General features: G+C 56.5%; 3 protein-coding genes across 3 annotated transcripts; 2 read left to right on the top strand and 1 right to left on the bottom strand.

Annotated features, from left to right (window-relative positions):
• Positions 1-211: 211 nt before the first annotated feature.
• Positions 212-18184, top strand: P4HTM (prolyl 4-hydroxylase, transmembrane). Its single transcript, XM_049826478.1, has 9 exons — positions 212-495; positions 584-665; positions 10071-10261; positions 11293-11389; positions 13461-13623; positions 15244-15429; positions 15870-15960; positions 16509-16632; positions 17933-18184. Exons 1-9 carry the CDS (start codon positions 241-243, stop codon positions 18154-18156), a joined length of 1413 nt encoding a protein of 470 aa, XP_049682435.1. The 5' UTR covers positions 212-240; the 3' UTR covers positions 18157-18184.
• LOC126049679 (secreted frizzled-related protein 5-like) lies at positions 4295-7914 on the bottom strand. The gene is made up of 4 exons (XM_049826485.1): positions 7589-7914; positions 6659-6831; positions 5637-5726; positions 4295-4768 (listed from the first exon to the last, which is right to left on the bottom strand). The coding sequence occupies exons 1-4, from the start codon at positions 7912-7914 to the stop codon at positions 4434-4436; spliced, it is 924 nt and encodes a 307-aa protein (XP_049682442.1). The 3' UTR covers positions 4295-4433.
• WDR6 (WD repeat domain 6) lies at positions 18185-23569 on the top strand. Its single transcript, XM_049827057.1, has 7 exons — positions 18185-18499; positions 18576-18769; positions 18836-21003; positions 21353-21448; positions 21683-21799; positions 22146-22264; positions 22384-23569. Exons 1-7 carry the CDS (start codon positions 18433-18435, stop codon positions 22872-22874), a joined length of 3252 nt encoding a protein of 1083 aa, XP_049683014.1. The 5' UTR covers positions 18185-18432; the 3' UTR covers positions 22875-23569.
• Positions 23570-23588: the final 19 nt, after the last annotated feature.

Here is a 23588-nt window from a genome sequence, read left to right as displayed (position 1 = left end):
CCTTGGTTTATTTGAAATAAATTGTGACTTTCTAACTTCGGAGGTGTCCTGGCTCTTCTTGGGACTGGGGGGGGGGGGGGGGGGGAAACAAGGGGAGGGGGCGGGGCCCGCCGCCACACCTGCGCCTTCCCGCCCGCGCCACGCCCCCTCCGCTGGCCCGACCCCGCCCCGCAGCGCCGTGACGCAGCACGCCGGGCCGTTGCCGGGGTGACGCGCGAGGCCTGGCGGGCCGGGGGCGCGATGGCGGCGGCGGCGGCGGCGCGGTCGGAGGGTCCCCCGCTGCCCGGCCCGCCGGGGGGCCGCCCGCGGCCCGTGTGCTCGCGGCCCTACTTCCTCGTCCTCATGGTCTTCGCCCACCTCTACGTCCTCAACGTGCTGGGGCTGCTGCTCTTCGTGCACCTCAGCGCCGGCGAGGCCGGCGGGCCGCCCGCCGCCCCCCCGCCGCCGCCGCCGCCGCCACCCGCCCGCGCCCTCCCGCGCCTCGAGGGCATCAAGGCAAGGCCGCGGCGGGGGGGGGGGGGGGGGGGGAGGGTCGGGGCCGCGGCCGCGCCGCCGCCGCCGCTCACCGCTGCTCTCCCCGCAGGTGGGCCACACGCAGCGGGTGGAGCTGGTGCCCGGCAGGGTCCACGCCGTGCGCACCCTCAGCCTCAAGCCGCTCCTCTTCGGTGAGTACCGGCCCCGCTGACCCGCCCCCGGCCTTCTCCCCGCCGGTAGGGCCGCGGCGGAGACCGGCCCGAGCTGCTGCCGGCCCCCCCAGGCGCGCCGGTAGCGGCCGGCGGCTCGACGACATCCCCCCCCTCCCGGGGCCGGCTGGCGGCCGTCACCCGGTGCCGGGGCTGTGGGAGCGGTGGCCGCGGGTCCCGGCAGGCAGGTCTGGGAGGTCGCCGCCGGCCGCGCTGCCCTGCCGGTTTCCACCGCCGCTGCCGTAACGGCGGGGCCGGGGGGGTGGGGGTGGGGCGCGCCTGTCTCGCACCCGCCGCTGTCTTGCACCCACTCGGGGGAAAATGACTTCTCGCCTGTTCCCTTCTCCTCCCCGTGCTACTTTTCCGTGGGGCTGCATTAAAAAGAGAGTGATTTTGTTTAAGGTATTTTGATACAGTATTTGCGGAGGTTACCTGTTCTGCATGGCCCACTTAGAAGAATTTGGAAGATTAACCTTTTCAGGTTCTTTCAGATTCCCTTTAAAATGCCGTGCATAGACAGCAGATCACTGAAGACGACCTCGAAGAAGCTGCTCGGTATTAGGAAGGGACAAGAGATCCCCAAACTTTTGGTAATAAATGATGATGAAGCAATTTAGCGTTGGTGCTTCAGTGCTGAGGAAATGAGTAAGAGGAGAATTGATAGGTTTAATGTCTTGCACCATTTTGCGTCCTGTTCTAGATTTATCCTTATTTCTGGCTGCTCTGATGCACAACCACACAACATCTGTCTTTCAGAGATTTTAAAACCTCTACCTTTCCGTGGTTTTTGTTGTGACCGGTAAGGTCTCATTAATTGAACTCTGTGTTCTGGAAATCCACTGAGAATATACAAATTAAGTTTTGGGGACAGATGATTACAAAATTCCTGCTACTGCAAAGTCAGAGAAAAACTGTTGTCTCTGAAAAGATAGCACTGACAGTCTTTTAGATGCTTTCTCAACAATATAAAAAGAGGGTTTTTTTCTGATTCCAAATAGGCTATATACACTGAAAGCCTGGCCATAAATCAGATAGGTTTCTTATTAAACTCCTTTAAGGCTGTAAGTATCTGGAAGAAACACACGAATTTCTCTTGTCATTTCTACATATGTGGTCCTCATGGTTTGCAAATTTCTAAGTGGATTTCTGCCTGACATTCAGTAAACAGACACACCAACCTGGGACTGATACCTCTCAGCGATCAAAAAAAATAATATGGCATTACCAGAACGACAGTCTGGGGCAATCACTGGTTTTCACTCAGGAAAACCACTCAGGGAAACTCCTGCTTCCACCTTCTCTGCCCTACCGGTACCGCTTAATTGAAAGAGTTCATCCTGGCCTGCAAGGAAGGTGCTGAAGTTGAGAAAAGGCAGGTTGGTCCTGGCAGCACTAATCCCACAACTTTTAACTCGTCACTCTGGCACCTCCATTGGTTCCGAGGGAAGCTTTGCTCCCTGAGGATGATATCACAGACAGTGATGGACGTTCAACATTTGAGATGCCACGCGAGTCTGTTCTCCTTTGTCCTTCGATAAGGAGTCCCTTATTTAGCAACGGCAAGTCGCAAGACAGCTCTTATCTCCCGGATGAACCTGCCAGGAGCCAGCTCTGACTTTAAAAGACTTCCAGAGACTTCTCTATCTATGCAAATAGTACCAATCTACATCAGCTGGTTTAAAAAACCCGATTTATTGCATGGCTGTTGTTTAAATTAGTGGAAGTGTGCATTTAACTTAGTTGTGTTAGACAAACCCAGAAGTCACTAGCAAAGAAGGACTCTTGAATTTCTGGGGATTTTTTCTGGGACAGCTCATTAATGATTTAATGTGAACTCTGTGCTTTGGAGCATGGCACTGGGCACCATAGGGGAACTTGGGGTTTGTTTTTTAAATGTGGGTAGGTCATCTGCATTGAACCCAAGCATATTTCATGGAGCTATGAAAAAGTCCCTGCCCTATTTTTTTCCCCCTCTGGCTATGAGACGTCATTTCTAAAGCTTGTAAGTCAGACCATCTGTGCGTTTTTTAGTTAGGAAACACTAGTAATCAAATAATCCTATTAATGGAAAACAAATATCAGACAAAGCCTTTTCAACCTTCAGAGCTTTTATGTGTTCTGTTGTGTTTTCCAAACGCAGTCTGTTCAGAAGATACTGCTGTTGCAGGGACCACCTGGCAGCCGATTCTGTGGATTGGGTGGCAGTTTGCAAGACAAGGCAGTGGGAAGGAATAAAAATGGGAAATGTCGCTGTGTTTTTTTTCTGAGCCTCAGGGAACTGAAGTAATCACTGCACAAATGTCAGGGCACAGCTGAATTTCAGAGTGAGTGTCTTAAGTGCTCATCTCAGCCCACACTAAATCTGAAGAGGAGATCGCATCATGGGTTGTTGGTGTGCTTTATGAGCACAGGGAGGCAATGTGTCTCCATCAAACCGGGCAGCTCTTTCCACAACTGAGACTGCAGGCGTCATGAACAAGGCAGAACGCATTTCTCCCAGAACGCATTTCTCCCAAAAGCCATTTTTCCTCGTATTTCAGTCCCAAGTTTAATCCAGTGTAGAAAACTTTCCATGGACAGTTGCTTGTTAGGCAGTAGAAATCCAACTTGTTTTCTCATTTGGGGATTTGCTGTTTTCTGCTCTGTGGTCTGGAGCATAGAACTATAGCTGTGTTTACCCCTACAGGGAATTACAGTCCCTACTTACTTCGGTGAGGGAGAGAGTGAGCTGCAGAGAACTTGGTGAGACTGAGTTTTGCCACCTTTTCTGTCTTCCTTGCATGTGGGTGGAAGGCCAGACAGCTGTGTAACGTTTCTCCCGCCCTCCTATATTGGAACTGCAAGTAGCACCTATCGTGGTGTGGCTGGGGCTCACCTCCAAGTCCCAAGCAAAGCTGCTGTTGCACACCAAAGCAGAGGTTTCAACAGCTGATGTCCCACTCCTGCTCTGCTCTTTTTCAAGGCTCTTGTGATATCTTGGTATCTTCAGTAGTTCCCTAGTTACCAGAATCTTCTGATCCAAACTGAATTTCTGACGTTAAAAAATGGTTTTCCCTGTTATGCAGAAACCCTCAGCTATCTTTGCTTTGTGCTTTTCTTGCTCAAGAATGGCTGTTTCCTCTTACCTGTGTGGATGCTCATCAGCTCTCAGCGCAGCAAGCTGAAGGGACAGCCTGAGTAACTGCTCAAGAGCAGAGTTTAGCATTCATTTTTCAAGGGGCCAGGCATTGCCAGGGAGGGTTCCTCTCCCCCTTAATTTACCTTGGACTGTTCAAGAGTAAACTATTTGCTCCATTATACAAAAAGCATCACTTAGCAGTCAGGGAGACTTCTGTGTAATCTTTCTGGACAGAAAGCAAGCAGGCACTTGGACAGCATCAGTGTCTGAGAGTCAAATAATGAAGCTGAAATAGCTATCAGCTTTGATGACAAGAACTAGAAGGAGCTGTTACTAAAAGTCTCTTCTAGTTTGTGCTCACCTGCAGAGCTCAGTTCAGTTTTCTTCTGCTGTTGGATCCTACACAAAGCCATCCATTGCAAGTCCTGGATCTGCAGAGCCTTGCGAGAGGAATATGTTAAATTTGTATCCTTAAGCTCTGTCTCAGGAAAACAGGCCCTATCTGTGGACTATGACTGCTTCAAATCACCTAAAAATATGGACTGTACATCTCCAAAACACCAACTGCCAGGGAAAGGAGTTTTCTAGCCATAGGGAAGGGAGCAGTTTCTTACTGTTGGAATTGAGATTTTTCAGACCTTCCGGCCAGCCTGTTCAGGGCAGCGGTGATGTTTCCACCTCCGCACCGCCTGGTGTAGGTTCCTGTTCTTCTTCTGCCAGGCGTAGGCCTTGTTCACCACCACTTTGTCACTCTGTACTTCGCCGCTTACAACGAAGACCCCTGCGTGAGTGCCTCTCATGATGTTGTGGACACAGGTAGCATCTATGTCCAGCCACTGCTGGAGCCGGACGGGGATTTCAGTTCTGAGAAGCGGGCCATGCTTCAGGACCTCCACCTTGGAGGGGTCCAGGTCGAAGTCTGAGATGGTGGTGGTCGTGTTCTTCCTCAGGATTCGGATTTTCACTGCTGTGGGGGTTGGAAAAAGAGCTGTTAGTTCTGTTTACTTTTCATAGCTCTTACCTACTTAAACACACAGCCAACACAAGGCTTTCTTGCTGTTTCTGTAACGTGCTGATGCATCCATCCAAGCTCTTGTAATTGCAGTGAACTTGTAGAAGTTCTCATTTGAGGTTAGTTTCCAGTACTGAACACAGTTCTTCTCACTCTGCTTTTCTCGTGGGAGCGGCAAAGGTGTGCCAGCACTGCTGCATGGGCAGAAACCCTGTAGGAAGCAGGGGCACAAGCAAGTGGATGCATCAGTGTCCTGGTGTCATGCAAATTACTTGACTGTTCTCTGAGCTGGGATTTCAGGAGGTGACATGACTGCCACCTGCCTAGGATTTTTAACTTTTTTTTTTCATGAAGGTTGTGTGTCTGAATTCAGGACAGTATCTTGAAAACGTCCTGCCAGCTGATTGAGCAGAGCCAGTGCTGCCACCTGCTTCAGCTAGGAGAGGGAGAGTCATGTTACTAGAGCAACAGTATTGAAGTTTGAAATAGCTGACATGGATTTTGCTACAGGTTTTTATGGGCATTGATTGAAATGTTGGTCTCCAAGGGAAAACCAGAGTACTGCTTATGTTTAGCAGCCACAGACCAAACCAAATCAGAGCCCACAGAAATAAAAGCAGGTCTTCACCTTGGGTGCTGCCTGGAGCTGGGCCCTCCTGCTCCCTAACAGGTAGATTGGGACCTGAACAGGTAGATTTGATCCCTGGAATCTGCTGTAAAAGCTGCAGTTCCTCCAAGTCAGTTTGTTATGGCAAAGCCATTTTCTGTCCTTGCCACTACTTGGCTGCTGGAGGGAATGGGAGGAAGAGATGGTGGTACTCACCAAAATCATTGGTGCAGAGGTTTTCCAGGATCTCCCTGGCAGTGCTGGCCTCCTCAAGCTCGCAGTCCTTGCAGCTGGCTCGGGGCACTACTGCAACAGAGATTTGGTTATAACACCCTTGTCAAGCTTCACTGGAAAAGGCATAATGAAATTTTGAGAGCTGCGAGTGGTGGCTTGCTGTTTCCGAGTGGTGCTTCCTCCTGAGCTACCCAGTCCCTGGAGAAAGAGCTCAGAGTGCCAGGGTGGGAAAATGTTACGCTCTCCTTTCTGCGGGTGGGGCAGACACTGCTTGTCCTGCTTTGTTTAGGCTTGTGTGTGTTGCTGCATGTTAAAGCAGCAGTGAAGATGCTTAATGAAGATCTCCTAGTTTGGATGAAACAGTAAAGCCGCTGGTATGGCCAGACTCCATCCAGTGATGCTGAAATGAGGTGTCTGTTCTCCCCTTAACTGCTCTTGAATCTCCCCCAGTGTTCATCAGTATCTGGGTGTTTAATTTAGTCTTTCAGTCTTTAAGATTTTTTTCTTGTGTAACTCATGTCTGCAGAGGCTCGTGCCCCTTTGTAGTGTTTCCTAATGTTTCAAGAGAAGGCTTGCAAAACATTTCTTTTTGCATGTTTTTAAACCCTGGGCACAGCTGAAAGATCAGGGCTGCAGCTCTTTAGCTCCACTGGAAGCACGTCTCGCCGCCTGGAGCCTGCACACCACAAGCTCTCATGCTGTGCCTGAGTGTTAGGCTTTTACAGCGATTCCTTTCCCCTGCCCCAAACCCTGCGTGGTCTGACGGCACCCAGGGAGCTAATGAATACAGTAGAGAGGGGAACAAGCTGCAGTCAACGTTACGCTAATTTTTTAGACACGACGGCGTTCCCAGAGAGAACAAAACTAGAATTCAGATTTATTTTTTTTTAAATATAGCTTACAACCAGAAATATTAGGAATAGAAACAAGGCATAGGCCCATCCTTTCGAGCTTTCAGTGTTACATATGGAATAACATGAGGAAAAAAAACCGAAACAACTTACTTCTCCTGCTTGAGGAATTTTCATCTGTGGACACTGCTGCGATGCACAGTTCATGATCTGCAGGAAACTTGCTGCAGTTCAGGATTTCAGGCCAGGGGTAGCCGTAACAAGCCATGACGGGTGCACAGCTTCTCTTGACGGCTTCACACAGGCTGCGGCAGGGGTAGATGAGCCTGGGGAGGGAATGGGGATTGCAGCACCTCTGGACTCATCCAGGCAGCAGGCTGAGGGTCGAGCCCTGGCACCACGCTGCACACTGTAGCGCTAGGAGAGCTGTTTGGGGGTCTTTAATGTCTTTTGAACGTTCATGCCCAGGAAGCAAACAACGGATTTTTAAGGACAGGAAGGATGAGGGATGAGGCTGTTTGATACAGGCTGCTGCCAGAAGCCCTTCCCCCCACCCAGGGATCTTCTCTAGTTGTGCAAAGGCTGCTTACCTTCACAGGTGCCTAATTAGATGCCCAATTTCCTTAGCAGCTCTGTACTTTGATGGCTGCACCTCAAGACTGAGGATTTCTCTCTGCTGCTGGCACTGTCGGGCTGAGAAACCCCCTACATGTTTGGGGCAGGAGCTGCAGGCGGGGGGCTGCAGGGGAAGCGGGAGGTGAAGCCGGTGGGTGCCAGCAGATACTGTGGTGTGTGACGGGGGTGGCCGGGGGAGACGGCAGCAGTGCCTGGGGTGGGAGAGCAAGAAAATCCAGAGGAGGGAACATAAGGTTTCTGCTCCTGCAAGATTAAATGCTCATGTTTCACTTTCAGAGGGAAGGTCCCTGCTGGGTAATCCAGTTGCCCCTTGCCCAGCAGGGCAGCCCAGCTTCTCAGGGACTGTGCTGATCACATTGCACGCGTTTTCTCTTGGGAGGCAAATGCAGTTGCGCTCTTGGGGAGTGTTACTTGCCAGAGCTGAAATAACTTCTAAAAACATCTTACCTGTCCAAGCAGATTGGTGCAAAGAGGGAGCAGAGGAAAATCCTAGCGTCCGGGTGGCACTCCCTGGCCAGCAAGGGCAGCCAGCTGGAAGACTGCTGGATCACTTCTGGCATGGTCTCGTGCTCCAGCAGGTTGGGAATCCTCATCTCGGAGTAGCCAATATCGTAGCACAAGGCCATGTGGTGTGGAATGGGTGTGCAGCTGGAGGTTCTCCTCAGGTAGCTCGCCCAGGCTCCTGGAGAGCCCCAGAGCAGCAGGCGCACCAGGAGACCCAGCAGCCATGGGCTGCCCGACCTTGAGGGGTGCCTGCGGTGGGCCGTGACCATGCTCAGAGCAAGCTGGGAGCAGGCGAACGGGCAGCACACCCTGGACTGAGCTGCTCCTGACTGTGGGACGCCTTTTATAGCCTATGAGCCACCTCTCTGTCAATCCATCCTCATTAAGTGCGGCCCTTTCAGAGCCCTCATGGGGAAGACAATGCTCCAATTTTCGTTTGCCAGCGGCCCCGATTGTTTGGATTTTAGCAGGGGTTTGGCTTAGATCAGCAGGTGTGGAAATGAGGGCAGTTGGGGAGGGATGAATGACTTGGCCCATGTGTCTTGGGGCTCTTTCAGCCAAGATTGAATCTCTGTTTGACACCAGTGCTCCAACCCATCCCCTTTCTCTTGCTCCAGGATTAGTCATTATTTCATAAACCCCCATGTTTTCCTCTCTTTTGTTTTTTGTAAAAGCAATCAAGTGTTGCTCAAAGTCAATTAGGAGGCATTTGTTTAGCTGGATCTATTGTTGAGGAGGCAGGGAGATAGGATGGTTTCACAGCCAGAAGTTAACCGTTTCAGAGAGCTGAGGGCAGAGAGGAACTAATTTGTAGCTGTGGAGCCAGGTTGTTTGCAGATGAGATTGGCGGCGCTTAGCTGGAAACCCCCTCACCTTGCAACCTGCGTGACAGAGCGTGCTTTCTGGTTAACAGAATTTTTACTTCATTACAAAGTCCCGTTACTACCACTGAAGAGCAGGATTGTCCTTCCTCCAGCACGTAATTAAGATTCCAGAAGCCATCGTTACTGTAGCCCAGTTTGGGGAACTGGAAATACTGGGGGCGTTGCTTGCCAGCACGCAGTTCATTCGGACGTGGTGCTGTGCCATGAGGTTCAAACCAGCCAGCGGAAGCACCAGCGCTGAAGCATCCTCTGGCACAAGGACCCTGTGCTGCCTGTGGCGGAAATTGTTTCCTCGGAGGGTGTTACGGATACAGCCAGCTGCATTGTGTTGCTGGGGCTTCCCAGGAACATCTCATTTTCTACAGAGCTAGTTCTGGTCTGTACTTAGCAAGAAGCCAACTGTGTATTGACAGTTTGAGTTGATAGGGTTGATTTAAGGTCATGGAAGTAATTAACTTTTTTTTCCCCCCTTTGAGGATTGCTGCTGTAGTGGAGATAAAATGTGTCCTTGGCACATACTTTCAGGAGCTCTAGGGGGCTGCAATTTGAAGAGCAGGACCTTGGGCCTAGGAGCACTTAAACCTGTCCTGCTTTGGTGGTTTTTCTTTTCCTCTTCAAAAGTCTCAGCAGCTGATCCCTGAAGAGCTGTTCTTTACAAGATCCCTGTAGCAGTGACAGACATCAGCCAGAAGGATCTTCTCAACCTGCTGGGCCACAATGTAACTGTGCTGTGGAATGGGACCTCGCCAGCGCTTTGCAAGTGTACGCCCAGTTAGAAATCTCTTAGCTTCACCGTCATCAGTGGATTTCTCTGCAGTTAAATTTGCTTGGGATCCTGGTATTGCCTGATTGCTGCTGGTGGTGTGCTGCAAAGGAAAGCTGGTGATACCAGGATGGTACCTGAGTATGGAGCGTGGCATCCACCATGCACAGTGTCTTCCTCTTTAATGTTGCATTTGAAGACCATTTTTAGTGGGGGACCAAGGGAATGAGTGAGAATAAGTTTGGAAGTTGTCTCTTTGCTGTTTGAGTTTCATAGTAGAGCACTGTGCCGGGTTCCCCTGAAAGGTGTTTGGTTTTCTGCAAAGTGCCACCCCCTCCACATAAGAGCAAGGAAGCCTGAAACCCTGGCCATCACCACTGCCCACCGTAAAGATTTTTGGCCTCCCTTCCTGTAGAGCACCAGTTCCCAGACTGTGATCCACATGTCACCTTTGAAGTGATAATATGCAGTGATATGCATGTGTTTGTTCAATCCTTTGTCCATTGTGGTATCTGCGAGAGAGTTTAAGGGCTTGACCCCTGGATCCAAACATTTAGGAACTGCTGCTGTAAAAATACCCACCTCCGGCAGCTCGGGTGTGTGCTCTTTGAGAGCTCTTCTGGTAGAAGGGTGGATGTGTTTGAATGTCCCAAACTTAGGCAGTTCCTAAATTTCCCCCCCACCTTTTTTTTTTTTCCTTCTGAGTGGCCTGCCATCAGTATGGAGTCCCACTGTGACAGTTCCTCAGTCTCTGTTGCTGCTCACGCTTTTGCTGCAGAAATTCCCGACTTCCTGACGGAGGAAGAGTGCAAGCTCATCGTCCATCTGGCACAGCTGAAGGGGCTGCAGAAGAGCCAGATCCTACCAACGGATGACTATGAGGAAGCCATGGAAATGATAGAAATCAGCCAGATGGACATTTTCAATCTGCTGGACCACAATCAGGATGGGCAGCTGCAGCTCAAAGAGGTAGAGTGTGGGACAAACTGGGGAAGGTTTGCTGTGGGACCTTCTGGCAGGTCCCCTCCTCAGATAGTCACTTGATTACTCATGTACTGGGGGAGGGCCAGACCCCAGTATATACTGATCAGTATTTGCTTAATTTTATGTCTCCAGACTTGTGCTGGCCTTCAGCATGGAAGTTTCGGGTGGAACATGCAGCAGTTGTCATGCTGTTGGGAGGTAGTAAGGGTCCTTGGCAGGAGATGCGTGTTTTGAATTTGCTGGGTAAAATGTTCCTTGGGCTGTGGGTTTCCTCTTCCTGGGTATCCTGGGGAGTTTGTAGCATAGGCACTGCTTTGTGTGGCCTGTGGGGAGCTAACCGTGCTAATTGACAAGACACCAGCAAAGCCACCCCTATTAACGACCCTGGAGGGGGATAACAAGCACCTTGTCCACAGCTCTTCAGCAGCCTTGCCCAGTATGGCAGAGTGCATCAGGGCAGGTGCTGGCAGTTCAAGGATGTCACCCCTGTGGGCTCCTGTTTCAGGTGGGGCTGCAGGTCTGTACTGTCCTGTGGGCAGCAAGCATTGTGGAGTATGGGGAACTGCAGCAGTGACAACCCAGGGCAAGGCTCCTTTTCTTTGGAGGTCAGAGCCTGCTGAGAGCTCTCCAGGATACTGCATCTCTCTGTCCACATGAAAAGGAAGCCTTTTTGTTCCAAGCCCTTATCTTGGACAAGTAAAAGCATTCACTTTTATCATCAATAGCTTTACTTTCCCTTCAAAAGAAAGAGCTGTGCCCTTTCTGCCTCAGGACTGGTTAACCAAGTCCCAGCAGTAATTTGCCATGACCTAAACTGGAAACAACAGCACTCATCAGCCACACACTGTGTGTGGCTGCCAGATAATTCTCACTGCAGTCTTTCTGCAGAGATGTGCTGACGCCTGGCTGGCTGATGCGCTGCAGAGGAGAGCCCGCCAGGCCTCAAGCAGGGAGTCTGTAGGGTTTCAGTAGTACAAGAAATCAGTGCCCGCTGTTGATCCATTTATGAATTTCAGGTGTTGACCCACACCCGGCTTGGGAACGGCAGGTGGATGACCCCCGAAAACATCCGGGAGATGTACACTGCAGTCAAGGCTGATCCTGATGGGAACGGTAAGAGCAGCTCCTTCACCCTCAGCACGCTGGACGCCTCGCACAGCCGTGTGGGGCAGAGCAAGGCCTGTTTCTCTTGCTGTATTCTTCAAAAGAAAATAACACTGCTTTAGAGACCTTTGTAGAAAATTAAAACCAGTGTAAACCTCTCATCGCAGCACTCCTGCCCCTTCATCACCAGTCTAGCAGCAGACTAGTTCCACTGCCTGGGCTTGGATCTTGTAGAAGCAGGACCAGAACACAACTCTCCACTCCCTCTCCCCCTGTCAGACCTGCTTTGGTTCCTGCCCTGCTGTAACAGGACCTTCAGGGTGTGCTTCTGCTCCTGTGGTCTGAGACTGCTCTGGATCTGACTGCATAGCTCTTGTTAGCTGGGCTTCAGTTTTTAAGCTGCGCCCTCCACTGCCCGCCGTGTTTTCAGGGAGACTTCTGCAGCAGGCTGGGAGCCCTATATCACTGGCAAGGGAGGGCAGAATAAGTGGAAGTGAGGGTGGTTTTGATGGTCAGCCTTTGTTGCTGACCCCCCCTCTCTGCCGCTGCAAACTCTGTATTCCATGAGGCCACTTCTGCCCCTCCTGCTCCTGGTCTCCCAAGGGCTCCCACTGGTCCGGACATGCACTCTAACCTCTGCTGCTCTAATTAGAGTGGCCTCAATTAAGCAACTCTCCATTTCCTAATCAAATTAAGTGAACGCACAGGCTCTGCACGCTCTCTTCCAGTGACCTGGCATTGAGAGCTGCCCAGGAGGAGTTGGTTTGAAGCAGTACCCGTGTGAATGCCTAAATATCCGGAGGGCACCCCATCCCCTGCTCCTCTGGGATGGTGGCATTCTTGGCAGGGGCAGGAGCGTATGACTAAGTCCTCAGTGGCTTTTCCACTGTTCCGGACATCAACAAATGGAAGGTCCTGTTAAAGTGCTCTTGGCAGGACCTTGCTTCCAGAGAGCTGCTTCACTCCGTTGTTAGACTGGTACGTGACACCAAGAGACGAGGTCACAACCTGGATGTGGTACTGCGTCACCAAAGACCACATGGAGTAAGGGGAAGTGGGGACAGGGAGACACTAGAAATAATAATGGTGTGGGTAATTTGGCCACAACCACTGGCACCTGAGGACCTGTCCCAGGCTGACCCTGGGGGCTGGTCTTTCCTCCTGCCGGAGGGTGCTGTGTGCCTGGGGAGCAGAGCTGGCACCACAGCAGCACTGGGTTTGCTGCCTGAGTGAGCTCCACTCACAGCCCACGATGCATGCTGGCTGCCAGGCAGCATGCTGCAGCGTTCTGCAAGCTCTGGTCCCGGGGGCCTGGTCCACAGTGCAGGGCTTCCCTTCTTCAGAAAGGGGAAACAACAAATGTGAGGATTTTTCTGAAGCCGACAAAGGCCAAAGTCCAACCCTCGTTGAGTCCAGTTGAGTGCAAACAAGAAATACTTGTGTCAGTAGAAACCACTTTTTACCTCTGGCTTTTCTGTTATTTCTACTTGCGCAAGATCATATTCTGTTGTATTTCTTGCTCGTGTTTTGCAATTACACAAATGCAGAAGAATGTACCGCTTGTTTTGGTTTGGCTTTTTTAAATTACCATGCAGGGTCTTGTAGAAAATATGGTCTGAGGTGTCCCACTCTGCTCCTACACGTGTCTATTTAAATATCTAAGTAACAAGCACCAAGGCATCAGGTGGCACAGGCTTTTTAGCTGTGGGATTGCATATGTTAGAACTGTATTGGCTATTTCTCTCTTTTGATGGATTGGTTTGTATGTTTTAGGAGCTTTTTAAATTTCAAAATGGTGCTTCACCTGTCCCAGTTCTGACCCTGCACGGCAGCTAACAGTTCACTTTTGCAGGTTGCTGTATGCCCTCTACTCTGCTAAAGCCGAGAGCATGGCTGGGGCCTGTAATCCTGCACGTAGCAGGTGCAGCCGGTGGTGGGCACAGTGGTGGACCCTGAATGGGGTTTGTCTGAGGAAGGCAATTTCTGCAGTGCCCTCAGCTGGTGGTTTCTCTGAGTACAGGACGCCAAGAACTATTATTACCTGCACCAGAGTCAGCCAGCTTTTCCTCTCTTCCCCTAGGTGTGCTGAGTTTGGAGGAGTTCAAACGATTGAATATCCGTGATTTCCACAAGTACATGGGAAGCCAGAAAGTGAAGATGAGTGACTTGGTGCGCAACAGCCAGCACACCTGGCTGTACCAGGGTGAGGGGGCACACCAGGTCATGAGAGCCATACGGCAAAGGTAAGGGCCAGGCAGCCGAGGGGCCGTTGGGTTTGTCTAGCCATGAGGACCACCTGTGCCGGCAGAGGCAGTGGCAGACTTGCTAATATTCACACTTCCTAATTGCGTGAAAGTCTTTGGAGTATAAAGAGCAATGAACACAGACACAAAATGGGGAGAGGAGGTTTTCATTAGAACAAGAATTTGTATTGTCCCATGGAAAAGGAAAAAGAAAAATCAAACCTTTCAGCATCTCCATTCACTTTTGGGAACAGCCCTATAAAACCAAGAAGACTTGGCATTATATGAAATAATTCATTCTAATTAGTAAATGAGCTTACTGGGAGAAACTGCCCATTTCCAATCCTGTCTGGGTGCCAGTAGTTACTGTCATTTGCTTTAGTTACTCATGCATTTCACTGAAATCTGTCTTAGCTGTTCAGAGCTGACTTTTTAACAAGCACGACTTCACCTCAAGTAAGCCGAGTTAGTTTAATCCTCTGAGCACATGTATCGCAGGGCAGCTCACAGCAGACGGGAGAACCTCTTACCCTTCCCTTCATCACAGATTTGGTGCTGGGAAGCGTAGAAACCCAGCATGCAGGCCAAATCGTTTAGCCGTGGTGAGTTTCAGATAACTGGCTGGAGACTCCCTTGTTCTTGTGGCGCTGGTCCTCGCCCAGAACATGGGTGGGTAAAATCTGTCCCGAGGCTTGAAAACGGCTGTTGGCCGCTCCTTTTCTTCAGTGCATTCCAGCGGGAGAATGGGGTTGCATATTGCCTTGATTAGAGCAGGCTCTGGCTGCCACCTTCTCCGTGCCAGCTAGCCAGCGCACACAGGCATCGGCATACTGCTTTTACGCTCTTCAGTTGGCTGCTGTTACAAGGACGTGAAGACATAGCACTGAAGGAGGCTGTTAGTCCTCCCTGGGACTATGCAGTGCCTGGAGGGGCTTTGCCATCCTGCTTGGGTGCTGCGTTCCCTTTGCACCTCCCCCAAGGGCTTCACCAGTCCCGATTCTCAGAGCTCTGAGTGTTCTTTGGCAGGTCTCGAGACGTACCTGCTTGCCTTGGGGATGATCTCAGATGTAGCAGTGGAAAAATCCCAGAGCAGGAGGGCTCCGGTCTCCTTGATCACTTCCAGTGCCCCTCTGCCCTGGGGGAAGGCTGCTGAAAAGGCAACAGGGAAAGGTGAGTTAGGTGACAAGAATATTCCTAGAGCTAGTCTCTTGTTCGCTCTCAGCAGGGGTCCTGTGCTTTGCTAACAGTCCCTGAGGCCTGTAGGAGGTGTGCAGGAGTCCAGAGAAGCCATGAGATGGCACATGAAGGCTCCAGGGACACACACAGAAGGGATCTTGCTGAGCAAGCAAAGTCTTCCTGAGAGCAGTCCTGCTGGAGATGCACCCTTCGGTTTTGGGGGTTTTTATTAACCCTGACAAGGACTTTCTGAGCTGATGCTGATGGTCCAACAGATCTGTAGGGACCTAGTTATCTCTTGGCGTGCTTGCTGCAGCCCATCCGTCTCACTGGTCTGTTGGGGAAGGGAGTTATCTTTCTCTGAATTTACTTGCTGCTTGGGAGTAGTGGCCGACCAGGGTGACGGTGCTTTCTCCTCACCTGCTCTTCTCTCCTCTTCCCCAGGGTAATGCGCCTGACTCGCTTGCCCCCGGAGATTGTGGAGCACAGCGAGCCCCTCCAGGTTGTGCGCTACGACCAAGGAGGGCACTACCATGCCCACATGGACAGTGGCCCCGTCTTCCCCGAGACTGCCTGCAGCCACACGAAGCTGGTCGCCAATGAAAGTGCTCCGTTTGAGACCTCCTGCCGGTAAGGTCTGCCTTGGCACAATCTGGAACGTGTTAGAGAGGAGGTGTGGAGAGCTGTTTCGGCTCATCTCGTGTGGGACTTGGTGCTCAGGTTGTGGGCTCGCAAACCAGCTCTGGAGATCGCTGGCATGAAGGGGTTTGAAGGGGGAGGTGGGCGAATCCTGTGGGTCCACGCAAGGAGGGCAGAGTGGTTCTGCAATGCTGCTGGGCCATCCTCACCAGAGGTTAGAAACGCACCCTCACTGTTGTGGGTGACATTGTGGGGCACATTTCTTTATTGTCCTTGTCTTGTCCTTGGAGAAAAGCTGATGGTGCAAATCACATATCTTGTGATGTCTTGGAGGAACCGCTGTATGTATGGTGGAGGGGCAGGGTACGGACAGCCCCTGTGCATCTCCTCCCGTTCCAGTTGTGTCCCCTGACAGCCACTCTGTCTTGCAGGTATGTGACAGTGCTGTTCTACCTGAACAATGTGACTGGGGGAGGTGAAACAGTCTTTCCTATAGCTGATAACAGGACATACGAAGAGATGGTAAATGAATCTCACCTACATGTTACCCCCTGGGGATTTTGAGTCCCTCTTTGAATGTCTATTTGCTGCGGCTGCAGGAGGGGTCCTGTGCGTGAGGTTGATGGACTTTAGCCTTCATAGCTAGAGCGTGGGGAAGCTGTGCTCCGCTTAAGGTCTTCTCCCTCTGAGGCCAGGGAAGAGGCGCAGGGCTTTGACAGCTGCAGCTCTCCCCACTTAGAGGTGTGAGGGGCTGTATCTTGGCCTTGCTGCTGTAACACGAGTCCTGCTCACTTCTGTCTGGGCAGCTTTCCTCAGGTATGTTGTGCTCCTGTCAGGCAATATGTTAAGGAATGGGTGGCTGCTCAGAAACAGGTTATGGACCTCCAGGGGATTGAAACTGGCTGCTCCGGGTGGGTTGTGAAAGCCCTGTCCTGCCCAGCATCAGCTTTGAGCTGTTCCTATGGGGCGTTCAGGCAAAGGGCAGGATGACGCCTGGCAGCAGAGGCAGCCCAGTGCGTGCACTTCATTGCAGCCCTGTTTGCAACACCTTCTCTGTGGTTTCTTGCCAGTCTTTGATCCAGAACGACATTGACCTGCGAGATACTCGGAAAAACTGCGACAAGGGCAATTTGCGAGTGAAACCTCAGCAAGGCACTGCTGTCTTCTGGTACAACTACCTGTCAGATGGAGAAGGTATGGGCTTGTTTCAAGACTCGGCTCTTGGCAGGGGTAGGACTGCAGGAGGTGACAGCCATCGTCTTCTTGCGGCAGCTAGATGCTCAGAAGAGAGCCAAAGGGTGGTAGCTGCCTGCTAGTGGGAACTGTAGAGTCTACTTGTCACCAGCTGGGTAGGAGCTTCCTGACTCTGAAAGGCCTTTGTTTACAGGCAGTAGGTCAGTGGCTCCTGATGTCTTTGGGGGACGGGACTAGCTAGCAAACAAAGACCTTGGCTGCACTAGCCATCGCCAGCTGCCTTCCATCCCGCTGTGTGAGCTGAAACTCCTGCTGAAACTTGGTCTGTGATTCAAAATGTTTCACTGATGTGGTGTTGCCCAAAGGGGTGGGGAGGGGAGGTAGACAAAGGCACGGCCATCAGCTCTGCAGCACAGGGAGGCATGGTCCACCCCGCGCGAGGCGCTGCCGTGCTTGGGGCCAGCTCCTGCTTTATAGCTCAGCCGCAGCCTGTTGATATGTGTCCTTGGGGCTGTTTTTCTCATGAAGCACAGCGTGGTTTTCCCTGACAGCCAAGCTGGGGGACTGACATGAATCTTCCAGGCTGCTGGTGAGTATGACTCCAGAGTGTTTTGATGGCAGATTTTGAGCAGTGGTGGGAGGAAGGTTATAGCATTGCAGCTCCCCTGGGAGCAGCCCATGTTTCCATCTCTAGAAGGTCACAAGACCAGCATTTGGGCTGTTGGGTGGTAATATCAAGACCATCACTCTCCTGTAAGAAGAGCCCTGTTGTGTTTTTATGAGTAAATTTTTCCTAAATGGAAGGCGGCTGCTGATGCAAGTCTGCCACAGAAAAATGATGGGACCTCTGTAAAAAGAGGATCATTTAGAACTGCTGAAATGCAATCTCTTAATGTGGCCCTGAGCCCCTGACTTCCACAGGCCTTCTAGCGGCAGCACCCATCTCTTCTGTGCCAGCCTCCCCTTTGGGGAAGAGTTGAGAAAAACAGCAGCTGTGATGCAGAATGCAAGAGCCCCTTGTGCCGACTGGAGACACGGAGGCAATGAGCATTTTGCACTCGGGCAGCCTGCCCTGGTGAACTCTTTGTAGGTGCTAGGGTGGGGTGGCACTAAGATGAAGGGGTGCCAGGAGGAGCCAACTCCTGTTAAGAAGGTGTATCTGAGCCAAAATCCAAGCAGGCGCTCTGGGCAGGAGAGCTGCTGTCAGCATTCACTGGCCGTGGTTCCCTGTGTGGCCGCGGCTGTGCCTGCCAGTGCTGCGGCACTCCTCGCCGCCTCCTAACAAGGCTTCATTCTGCAGGCTGGGTGGGGGAGCTGGACGACTTCGCCCTGCACGGGGGCTGCCTGGTCACCCAAGGCACCAAGTGGATCGCCAACAACTGGATCAACGTGGACCCCAACCGCCGGCGGCAGCTGCAGTTCCAGCAGGAGATGGAGCGCTACGCGGGGGCCGAGGCCGGGGCCGGAGCCCCGGGCGAGTGGACAGTGGATAAAGCCTACAGCGGGGTGCACCTGGAGCTGTAGGGTCGGGGGGACGGGGGACGGGGGACGGACAGACGCGGCGGAGGGTCCCGGCTGCGCGCACGTGGCCTTTTCCCGCGCTGGGCGGAGGGGCGGGGCCGCGGGCCACGTGCGCGGCGGGGCCGCGTCGCGCGCCAATAAAGCGTGGAGAGACCGCCGCCGCCTCCGCGTGTTCTGGGGGCGGGGCGACGGGGCCCGGCCAATGGGCGGTGGGCCGGTCTATGGCGCGCGGTGTCCGGCCAATGAGCGCGGAGCGCAGCGGCGGTTGCCGCCGCCAAGATGGAGTCGGTGGCGCTGGTGGCGCCGGTGACGGCGCTGGAGTTCGCGGGGGACGCGCTGCTGGCGGGTGAGCGGCGGGCGGGGGCCGGGCGCGGGACCGGCGCCGGGGCCCGGCCGGCGGCGGCTGACGCGGTGTCCCGCAGGCACGGGGCCGGAGGTGGTGGCGTTCCGGCTGAGCGGCGGCGGGCAGGCGGCGGCGGCGGCGGCGGCGGGGCGGCGGAGCGTGCTGCGTGAGGCCAGCGTGCAGGGGCTGCGGGCCGAGCCGGGCCCCGGCCCCGGCGGCGGGGCGGCGGTGCGGGTGGCGGCCTTCGGCGGGCGCTGGCTGGCGGTGCTGGCGGTGCGGCGCGGCGGGCCGGGCGGGGGGCCGCGGCTGGCGGCCTGCGGCGGCGGGGCGGCGCGGGAGCTGGGGGCGCGGGTGTGGGAGGCGCGGTGGGCGGCGGGCGGGCGGCTGGCGCTGGCGCTGGGCGGCGGGACCGTGGCGCTCTACGAGTGGCGGGGCGGCGGGCGCTGGCTGCGCCGGGCGAGCTGCGGCGGGGCCGGGGCGCTGCGCTGCGCCGCGCTGGCGGGGAGGACCTGGGCGCGGCTGGCGCTGGCGGCCGGCACGGCGGCGGGGACGGTGGTGGTGTGGCGGGCGGCGGAGGCGGCGGCCCCGCGGCGGAGCCTGCGCGGGCACCGGGGCGCCGTGCTGGCGCTCTGCTACGCGGCGCCGCGGGGGCTGCTGGCCTCCGCCTCCGAGGACCGCAGCGTGCGGCTCTGGGCCGTGGGCGAGCTGGGCGACGGCGACGGCGGCTGCTGCCTGCTGGTGTGCTACGGCCACGGGGCGCGGGTGGCCGCCGTGGTGCTGCGGGGACCGCGCCCGGTCAGCGCCGGGGAGGACGGCGCCTGCCTGGAGTGGGACGGCGGCGGCGGCGTGCGGCGGGCGCGGCGGGGTCACCGCGGGGCCCTGCGCGCCCTGGCCCTGCGTCCCGCCGGCGGCTGCCTCGCCACGGGCGGCGACGACGGCGGCGTCCGGCTCTGGCGGCCCCGGCGGGCGGCCCCGGCGGCCCTGGCGCTGGGGGCCCCGGGGCGGCCGCGGGCCGCGGTGCTGGCGGGGCCGCGGCGGGTGCTGGCGCTGGACGAGGCGGGCGGGCTGGCGGCCTACGAGGCGGCGGCGGGGCGCTGGGTGCCGGTGCTGCCCCCCCCCGCCGCCGGCGGGGCCCGCGGGGCGCTGGCGGCCGCCCCCCTGCCCGGCGGGGACGAGGCGCTCTGCGCCCTGGCCGGCGGCGACGGGCGCCTCCTCCTCTTCGCCCTCAGCCGCCCCGGGGCCGCCGCCGGGCTGAGGCTGTTCGAGGGGGCCGTGCGAGGGCTGGGCTGGGCCCCCCGGCCCGGGCCGCCCCCCGGCGCCGCCACCGCCGCCGCCCTCCTGGTCTCCGGCCCCGACGGGGAGATGCTCTGGCTGGACGTCGCCCACCGGCCCGGGCAGGCGCCCCGGGTGCGGCTCATGGGACGGTACCTGCTGCCACCCTGCAAGCAGCGCTGGCACACCTGCGCGGCCTTCCTGCCCCAGGGAGGGCTCCTGGTCTGCGGGGACCGCCGGGGCTCCCTCCTCCTCTTCCCTTGCAGCGGCTCCCCGGAGCGGGCTGCGGAAAGCGCCGGCGGCGGCGCCGACCCAGGCGCCGAGGACTCCGGCAGCGGGTCGGAGCCCTCCCGCTTGTTGTGCAAAGGGGCTCTTCCCCTCGAGACCCCGCTGTCCGTGCTCTTCGGGCTCCACGGGAAGACGGGGGTTACCTCGGTGACCTGCCACGGGGACTACATTTACAGCACCGGCCGGGATGGCTGCTACCGCCAGCTCCGCCTGCAGGGCCAGCAGCTGGAGGTCCTGCGGAAGCACCGGCCCTGCAAAGGGCTGCAGTGGATTGAGGAGCTGCGCTTCGCCCCGGACGGGGACCTCCTCGTGCTGGGCTTTCACGCCGACAACTTCGTGGTGTGGAGCAGCGGGACCGGCGAGAAGCTCCACTGCATCCCCTGCGGTGGGGGGCACCGCTCCTGGAGCTACTGCAGCAGCCCTGAGACCGAGGCCTTCGCCTTCATCAAGTGCGGGGACGTGATGCTGTACCGCTGCGAGGCCGAGCCCCGCGAGCAGCAGGTGCTCCTGGCATCCCTGCATGGGCGGGAGATTGCCTGTGTGCGGCGCCTGGGGGCGGTGGAGGTGCCTGGCCCTGCTGCCCTTAACATCTTCGTCACCGGCAGCGAGGACACCACGGCTTGCGTCCTGGCGCTCAGCGAGGGCTCCCGGGCAGCTGTGCCCCTCGCCCGGCTCAGTGACCACATTTCCAGCGTGAGGGCGCTGGCGCTGGCTGGCCCTGTGGGACCCGGTGACGAGGGCTTCGGTGATGAGGGTTTGTCTGCCCTGCTCTTCTCTGCGGGTGGCCGGGCCCAGATCGAGTGCTACCGCCTGCTGTGTTCCAGGGACCCAGCCTCCGAGAGTGCTGTGGCCTGCCAGGTCATCCATGTGGCCTCCCACCGGCTGGACGAGCACTGGGAGCGGAAGAAGAACAGGCACAAGCTTGTCAAGATGGACCCGGAGACGAGGTGATGCTCAAGGACTGCCTGAGACAGAGTTAGCAATTACCACAGTCCGGGAGGGTGCTGGGAACCACGCTGGCCTCCATTGGGATACCCACTCTGTGCAGCTGCAGGCTCAGCTGAGGCAGACAGAGCTGCTGTGGCTTCACACACACATCCCTGGTGTCCTGTGCCTAGTGGATGGGCCTCAAGGGGCTTTGGGGGTTAGGGGAAGGCTCGGTCTTTCCTCATGCGTCCTCGAGTGTTCAGAGCTGCGTCCCGCACTGAGCTTGGGCTGCTCTGCTGGGCCACCTGCCTTCCCACGGCTGCAGACACCACCAAGGTGTCACGTTGGTGAGCATCGTGTTTGCTGCAGGTACATGTCCCTCTCAGTCGTGCCTGGGACCAGCACCGAACAGCTGCCAATGCCCTGGAAGTTCCTGGCTGCTGCCTGCAGTGATGGATCGGTCCGGTGAGGAGCTGTTGTGGGGCCTGGGCTGGAGAACGGAGGGAGCCCGTTGGCGACGGGAACAGGGAGAACGGAGCTGGGGCTGGTGACAGGAGCAGAGCAGGCTCCACAGGGGAGGCTGCTGCCATGGACGTGGCCAGCTCTGAGCTGGAACAGGACGGCACATGGTGGCAAGTGGGGGTGGACGTGCTGGAAGCTCCCTTCTCCCACAGCTGACTGCCCTCTGCTCCTTCACAGGGTCTTTGGGCTGCTGGAGGCCACCCAGAAGCTGGTGCTGGTGGCGGAGTCATTTCACCATCAGCGCTGTGTGCTGAAGGTGGAGGCGTTCCTGCATATGTGGGCAGGAGGGGAGAGGTGAGCCCCAAATGCTGTGCTGCAACCAATGGGGCTTTGGGGAGAAGCATCCATCCTTGCAGGGATGGCTGCCGGTAGCTCAGCCGGTGGAGGGAAGGGAGAAATTAGTCTGTGGGGGCTGTTCTGCCTCTTCCCTGGATCCCGGTGGGGACCTGCAGGGCTGCGTGCCGCAGGGCTGCGTGCCGCAGGGCTGCGTGCCGCAGGGCTGCGTGCCGCAGGGCTGCGTGCCGCAGGGCTGCGTGCCGCAGGGCTGCGTGCCGCAGGGCTGCGTGCCGCAGGGCTGCGTGCCGCAGGGCTGCGTGCCGCAGGGCTGCGGCCAGAGGCTCCCCTGACACCTCCCTTCCAGGAGGCACCTCCTGTGCAGTGCAGCCACTGATGGCAGCATCGCCTTCTGGGACATCACCGGCCCCATTGCAGACGCGGCGGACACCCTGTGCCGAGAGGAGGGAGAGATGCAGCTCCTGGGTGGGTGCCACTGCCGGTGGCTCTGCTCGGCCTCCCGAGGGAGGCCACCACACTGGTGGCTTCTCTGCTCCCTCTGACCAAGGTGAGTGTTGCTCTCCTGACCGAGCCTGTTTTCCCAGCCCTGGGCGCCCCGTTGCTCACCATCATGGCCCACAGCTGCGGCGTGAACAGCCTCCATGTCCACGAGACGCCGGAGGGACAGTACCTGGTGGCCAGCGGCAGCGATGACGGCTCCATCCACCTCTGCCTGTTGGAGGTAGCCCTGGGCAGGGGCAAGGCCATGGCGGGGACCTGCCTGCGTGTCCTGGAGCGGGTGGCCAGACCCTGCGCCCACGCCGCCCATGTGACAGGAATCCGGGTGCTGCGGCCAGACCTGCTGCTCTCTGCCTCGGTGGACCAGCGCCTGACGCTGTGGTGCCGAGGCCCGGGCAGGCTGGATGCGCTCAGCACCACCTTCTTCCATGTGCCTGACCTGGCTGAGCTGGACTGCTGGGAGGTGGCAGAGTCCGGCAGGGAGCTGCAGTACTACTGCGTGCTCTGCGGGCAGGGCCTGGAGATGCTGCACGGCACAGCTCCCCCCAAGCCCCCTCCGCCAGAGGCTCACCAGTAATGGGGCAAGCATGCAGTACATGCCGCTCTCTGCCTGCCTGTGGAGGGCACACAGCGCTTGTGTTCTGCCCATCACTGCAGCCCCTGTCACAGCCTGCGTGCTGATGTGTCCCCTCTTAAGGGGATGGGCGTGCCTGGCTCCTTCAGGGACAGCACAGTCACATCGGGGTTGCTCAAGTCTGGTGGTCTCAGGGGAGAAGGCAGATGTGACCCCTCCTGGATAAGCCTGTGGTTCCCCAGGCAGTAAAGGAGGAGTGGGGTCTTCAGCCCACCCTGCCCAGGAGAAGTTCCTCCTCCCTGAGGTGTGAAGGACCCACGTCCAGGCTTTCCAGCCCTGATCCCAGAGAGGAACCTGCTTGGGAGGGTGCTGAGCACCGTATCCAGCCCTGGGAGCTGGAGGACAGCAGGAAGCCAAGACCGGTCAGGCACTGGAGTGGCACATGGCAGGCTGCAGCCTCATGTTCCCTGGGACAGGGCCCTGTGTAACAGCCCTGACCCTGCAGTGCTGGGGACTGCACTGAAATAAGTGGGGGCACTGATCCTCTGTAGCAGCACCCTGCAGGGCAAGGGGCAGCAGCCCAAGGTGTGCTGTGCCACCCCCCCCCCCCACCTCAGAGCAGCCCTTCAGTGCTGCCTTGAGCTGTTCCGGCTCAGAAGCAGCAGGTCCCAGCACCATCAAAGCACAGGGAAGGACAAGAAGCTGCACATGGTCCCG

This window comes from Accipiter gentilis, chromosome 23, assembly GCF_929443795.1.
Source record: "Accipiter gentilis chromosome 23, bAccGen1.1, whole genome shotgun sequence".
Classification (NCBI taxonomy): Eukaryota; Metazoa; Chordata; class Aves; order Accipitriformes; family Accipitridae; genus Astur; species Astur gentilis.
This window is presented reverse-complemented; position numbering and strand designations above follow the sequence as displayed.